Source organism: Cynoglossus semilaevis, chromosome 10, assembly GCF_000523025.1.
Source record: "Cynoglossus semilaevis isolate Cse_v1.0 chromosome 10, Cse_v1.0, whole genome shotgun sequence".
Classification (NCBI taxonomy): Eukaryota; Metazoa; Chordata; class Actinopteri; order Pleuronectiformes; family Cynoglossidae; genus Cynoglossus; species Cynoglossus semilaevis.
The window spans coordinates 2,444,169-2,450,168 of NC_024316.1; the positions used below are offsets into that span (position 1 = coordinate 2,444,169).

Below are 6,000 nucleotides of genomic sequence, written 5' to 3' on the forward strand. Positions count from 1 at the left end.
AGGAAAAGAAAGCGAGGAGGAAGAGAAGGAGGAAGTAGCCTGGGTGAGGAAGGATTTGTGTCTTGGTGACTTAGCAGCAGAGGAAGTGAGTGAGACAGAGAGAGGATTTCCTGCTCTGCTGGCTCACGTTCAGCTGACACACTAAGGGCCGCGACTCATCAGGAGACGGAGACTGTAAATGTCCTGTTTACAGTCCTGATCCTGGTCAGAGCTCTGGTCCTGGTCCTCAACGCTCACGCCGTAAAACGTATGAGTCAGAGCTGACACGCCAGAGGCCAAGAATGACACAGTGTGAGTGTATGAAAGTGAATCAGGGCTCAAAGAACAACAGGCACTGGTATTCACAATTAGCTTTTGTTAGTTCTTTAGAATTGACGTACACAAGGAGAACTCCTAGTCAAAGAAGGAGACCTAACGAAATGTTCGTTAGTTTCTGACTTTTAAGATTACAGATTTTAATGTCAATAGTTTGGGTTTTTTTCGTGCTCTTATGTTAACTTTTGATTAAAATATTGTAGCCATCTGTGTTTAGCAACTGCTAGTTTTTTTGCCTACTGTTCCAAGTGTTAGCTACACCTAACTGTGCTTTCACCTCTTTTACACAATACCAAACGTAGTTAGCCTCTTTGCTAACTAAATGCTATGGCTAACTTCTAGTCAGAATCGACGTAATTCTTAGCAGATTTTGTCTTTTACATATTTATATTTATATTCTGAAGAGAAACGTTAACTTTGGTGCTGGCTTCTTTCTCTTTGTTTATTTTTATGTATTTAGTAGTTATATAATATAATTATATATATATATGTATAACATAATGTTATATAATTTTAGGCTTTGGGATGTAAATCTTTCAGTTAGTTTCAGCGTTAGTTTCTCCGGTTACCATAATTACCTTTACCTCACCTTGACAAGGGTGAGCACACATACAGTTGAATGAAAACAGCCCCAAAGAACATAAGGTTTGGAGCTGAACAGGAGGGAGTAGAAGTTAAAGATTTGAGGAATTTTAAAATTTCAAACTAATTATTAAACCTGAATGCGTTTCCTTTAACAGAGAAAGCTTTCCTCCTCTTTGCAGACGATCCCTTACGGTGTTGACAGTCTCACCTCCACCCAGTGAGGTTTCCCAGAATGCAATGTTGCACTGGCTGGTTGCTAGGTTACAGCATGGCTTATTTGTGTGCAGCGGAAGAATGATGATGATGATGATGTAAAAATGTAGTAACATTTGAAAAAAAAAAAAAAACGCTACACACGTCAATTGTACTCTACAGTTAATACTGCATACGTAGTACTACTCCTTATATACATGTAAATGTGACCTACATTGTGAAACTAAAGCTTTGTGTTTTACCTCATGAATGATGTATGTCATTCATCTGAGAGAGTGTGTGTGTGTGTGTGTGTGTGTTGAGTCACATGACTGACTTCATAGCTCTACTCCTTTTGACCCCTAGGTCAATGTGAATCTCGTGTGCATTCATTTATTCCGTCAGCCCCCGCCGCAACCCCCCGGCAGCCTGTCCTCATCTTACACCACCCTCCTCTTCACTCGCAGCCTCCTATTTTTCTACATTTTACACTTCTGCTCCCTTTCCCTCCCCCTTTCCACTGTCCTCCCATTCCACCTCCCCTTCTTTACATCCTCGTTGTCCAAATAGATTTACATTAGCATTATTTCTTCTCGTTTAGCTGCATAACGTCACTGCTACGGTCACACACGTTCCCATGTGCACACACACACACACACAGTCTATGGGTGTGTGTGTGTGTGTGTCTCCAGAGAGCACCGGGGTCAGCAGGTCTCTGCAGTAATTGAGACACCAAATGGTGCCTGCGTCACTTCAGATGTTTTGATCTTCATCATGGCCTCAGACAGAGAGCTGAAGCCCCTCCAAATAATGCTTGACAGAAAACTGTTTGAAGTCAACAATGAAGACAATAAGAAGCAGCTGAGAAACTAGGGTTATGTGTTATGTAAATCCAAAAATCAGATGGAAAAAGAAAATAAACCAGGACACTGATTTAGCTAGTCCAAGCTAAGGTGTTATTTTAGTGGAGGAGAGAGATCAGTGTCGGTGATGCTGGTGTCAGTGGGTCTAACCTGGTATGAGGTCATCACAGCAGACTTCTATGGAACCTGAGGAGCAGTCGCTGAGTTCATCCACAGAGAAGATGTTGTCCTGCAGTCTGAACACAAGTACACACGCACGTCACATTAAGTACTTTTAAAAGATACAAATAAACCTCTCCACTGCATTTCACAGAGAAACTAAGTGATTTTAGATCAGGCACACAGGGCAGCTACTGCTCTACTGCTGCCTCCTGTGGTCAGTGAGTGTCACTGAGGAAAATCTAAACAACGGGGATCCATATGCACTGTACTTTGTAATAGGGTTACTTTATGTGATCACTATACTATGGTTTGATTGTAGGTGTATTTGTTTTGGTGTGTCCTCTTACCTGTAGCTAAACGGTGCAACTGTTGCCATGTTGACTTTAGGTGGGTGTGTCTCCACTGACTCCACCCCCTGCTCCGGATTTTGAGTGCCATACATCTTAAGTATCTCGGGTAGTTTAAAGGTAATGGGTGTTGGTAGTAGAGGTGGCCTGGGTGAGTAGATGGGGCTGCTGTCATCAGAGGTCCCCCCCATCTCCTCATCTGATTGGCTAGTGGAGCTTACACGCCCTTTCTTTACATTTTTGCAGTTCAATGGGGAAAGAGAAGGTCGGAGGTTACTGTAATTTGACAGTTCACTGTAGCCCGGATGATTCTCTGCAGGCCCTCCTTCTCTTGCAGGGTCTTCCCTGGACCGGTGGGTTTGTGGACTCCACTTGTGGTTTTGGTTCGTGAACGTGTTTCTGTTGTGGTTTCCATCGATGGACGGTTGTTTTACCATTTTGGGCGAGGCAGCAATGTCTTGCTCTGATGGAGCAGGGGCTTGGCATTGGTTCAGAGGGCCGCAGTAGGAAGAGTGGGATGGCAGGGGGGCGGGGCTACTGGAGTTCTTTGGGAAAAGCGACACAGAGTGCGTAGGTGTGGTTCGCGGAGTCTGAGTTAAGGTCTGATGACCGATTCTGGTCCTGTGACGAGGGTCCACTTTTGGTGATGAAAGCAACAGGCTACGAGGGAGAGGGATTCCAGAGGGGAGTGAGCCCCTGGGGGCAGACTTCACATTAACCCCACCACTCATATCTGAAAAAAAACAACACGGCAGAGGTAAATCATTATTGCATCACTCTTTAACAATATAGACCAAAAAGTCTCCCATGATGTGGAGTGAACTGCAGAGTCCAAAATAACATTTCAACTAAATGATGGAGGCAGCTGTGGATCAACAGTTGCTGGGTCCGGAGATTGAAAATGATCGATTTTCTTATTGGACTTTGGTGTTGGACACTAAGTGGTTTACTGTAAAGATGAAGAAGTTTCCTGTTGAAAGTCTGTCAGATGGACGTAGCTTGCTAGCGGCTAAACCATAGAATTATTTATGACATTAAATGCAGATGTATAAACAGGGAACACGGTGGTGCCCGAATAGTAACTGAAGAACCGACCCAACTAAAACCTAGCTTCTGACTCTAGCTAGCATCAGCTCGTCTTTTAAGCGCCTCCCACCGCCAGTTGAAGATCAGCAGCACAGAACCGATGCTGTACACACATATTTCCACTAAATTCAGAACAAACTCAGCGATCTCCGTGCTGTGCTGTGAGAACATGGGAATGAAGAGCACATGACACTGTCATCCACCACCAAATAAACTTATTTGAGGCAATAGCAACAACAACGATACACACACAAGAGCAACGCAGGTGAAGTGAGATTGGAACTCTGTGTCATAGTCAGGGCTGCTTCTGAAAGGAAAACAGATTTTCTGATTTTTTTAAAAAAAAAGGAATGTGTGTGAGCCGGAGATCAGTCCGCGTGGACATGTTGTCTGTCCATGTGACTTAATGTTAATGATGGGGACTGTGTTACATAAGTGAAGAAACAAAAGCTTATTTGTTTATGCTTTAAATGGATCAGGAAAGAACATGAACATAAAATCACAAGTTTGGTTTCTAAATATACTGTATATAAGTATATACAGTATGTGAGTATATATATGTCGATATAAAACAAAGAGAAATGTGTTTCCTGTTTATCACCGAAATGAGGAAAAAAATTTAAAAATTAAATAAAAATAGAATTTAAATTATTAAATTAAAAAACAAGCAAACTCTTTATCTAAAAGTGATTAATAAGATAATTCACAATATATATCACAATTTTATTCATTGACTTTCATCTCTTTACAAAGAAAACATATATCACAATTTTATTCATTGACTTTTATCTCTTTGCGCGTCCTAATTTGACTTTATGATAATTTATTTCTTCATTAGTCTCAACAGCTCCAGATGTATTATCTCTTTGGGAAAAATGCTTTTTTTTTATCTCATCTGCCTAAATCATAAATATCTTAATTCTCCTGAGGCCATTGTCACTGTCAAACTAAAACGTCCTGGGCTTGACGCCTTTCTGTTTATTGGAAACAGATGGAGTAATACCGCCCTCTAGCGGACATTATGATTCACTGCATCAGGTTAAACTGAACTCTGCGATATTCAGTCATACATTCATTCATTTTTTTTCTGCGTGTGTCTGTGTGTATGTATATATATGTGTGTGTGTGTGTTTATTTAGCTTTTTTAAAACAGATTTTTACTGTTTTTTACTGAAGAATCTGGAAAAATCAGAACTGTGTCCCTGACAATCTGGTCACAGTGAAGGTAAAGTTGCCAACTAAAGTTGTTGAGGTTAGAAAAAGTCATCAGCTAATTATGGTTACCTGCGGTTGTGACTCCGTGTGCGTGACTCTCTGATTCCGAGCAGAAACAGGAACTCTCACTCCTGTGTCATCATGAGAACAATGGCACAGGGTTTAGGGGTTTCCTGGATCACTTTGACATAATCACCATGGCTGCCCACCCATTGGTTCACACAGTCTCAACATCCACCACGACAGGAAGATGAAACAAAAAGGTGGTGCATTTCCATCCAATCGGAGGAGGGTCCCCTTCCTTCAAGAATTCAAGGAATTGTCACACAGCTATTCCTGAAAGAAGGAAAATTAACATGTTATGTTGTTGTGCTAAAAAATACATATTTAAACAAACAAATATATTTCACATGGAATTATCAACTAAACTTTTGAGATTTTTAAAAAACTTTAAATGTTCTCTTCTACTTAGTGACACATAGTGACCACAAGAGGCAGCAGCGGACCAGCGGCTCCTACCTGTGGACTAAAATAAGATTTTTTTTTTATTGTGTGGGAAAGTTCAAACCTTAACATATTTGAACCTCGTGTTGATAGCTACGCTTTCATGAAGAGACACCATTCAATACTAGGGGGCGCTCACACTGGAGACATCATTGTCGGAAGCGTTCTTCATATTTATGTCTTTCAGGTTAGCACACTAGAGTGTATTTAAATGATGCCGCACTGAGTCACCCCCAGAACACACACACCGAAGGGCTGACTCAACATGATGACATCACCATGCCCTCACTGGTTATTGGACACCACCACTATCTCATCCAGCTTAAGCCCCGCCTCCTCTGTCCGTTCATCTATCCATCCTGGTGAGTACATCAGCGTTGTGATGCTGTCAATGTCACTCTACCATTAAGAAGAGATTTTATATTTACCGGAATTTTAAAAGTGAATGTGACAGAAGTCCCATTAAGGTAACGAAATCAAACGCACATGTCAACGAAATCGAACACCAAATATAATTGACAACAGGTTTTACTCACTGTGAGACCTGAAACAGATGAAACACATCAGACCACCAGAACACTGCCTCTGCTCTCACTGCTGCTGCTGCTGCCGCTGCTGCTGCTGCTGTTACCGCTACTGCGAGCATGTGTGTGTTTTTGTGAGTGCGTGCGGTCACGTCACGCCGCTCGGCTGCTGCTGCAGTACGCCTGCATCCATGACTCCGCCCCTTC

General features: G+C 42.0%; 1 protein-coding gene across 3 annotated transcripts in view; it reads right to left on the reverse strand.

The window, feature by feature from the left end:
* Positions 1-6,000, reverse strand: part of LOC103384558 (neuron navigator 1-like) — a 66,332-nt gene that overhangs the window by 49,894 nt on the left and 10,438 nt on the right. For all 3 annotated transcript variants that reach the window (XM_025059135.1, XM_025059130.1, XM_017036020.2), the window contains exons 2-4: positions 4,835-5,101; positions 2,465-3,197; positions 2,106-2,191 (exon numbers count right to left, since the gene is read on the reverse strand). In XM_025059135.1, the coding sequence (XP_024914903.1) occupies positions 2,106-2,191; positions 2,465-3,195 (817 nt within the window). In that variant the 5' untranslated portion in view covers positions 3,196-3,197; positions 4,835-5,101. The remainder of the gene's footprint in view (positions 1-2,105; positions 2,192-2,464; positions 3,198-4,834; positions 5,102-6,000) is intronic.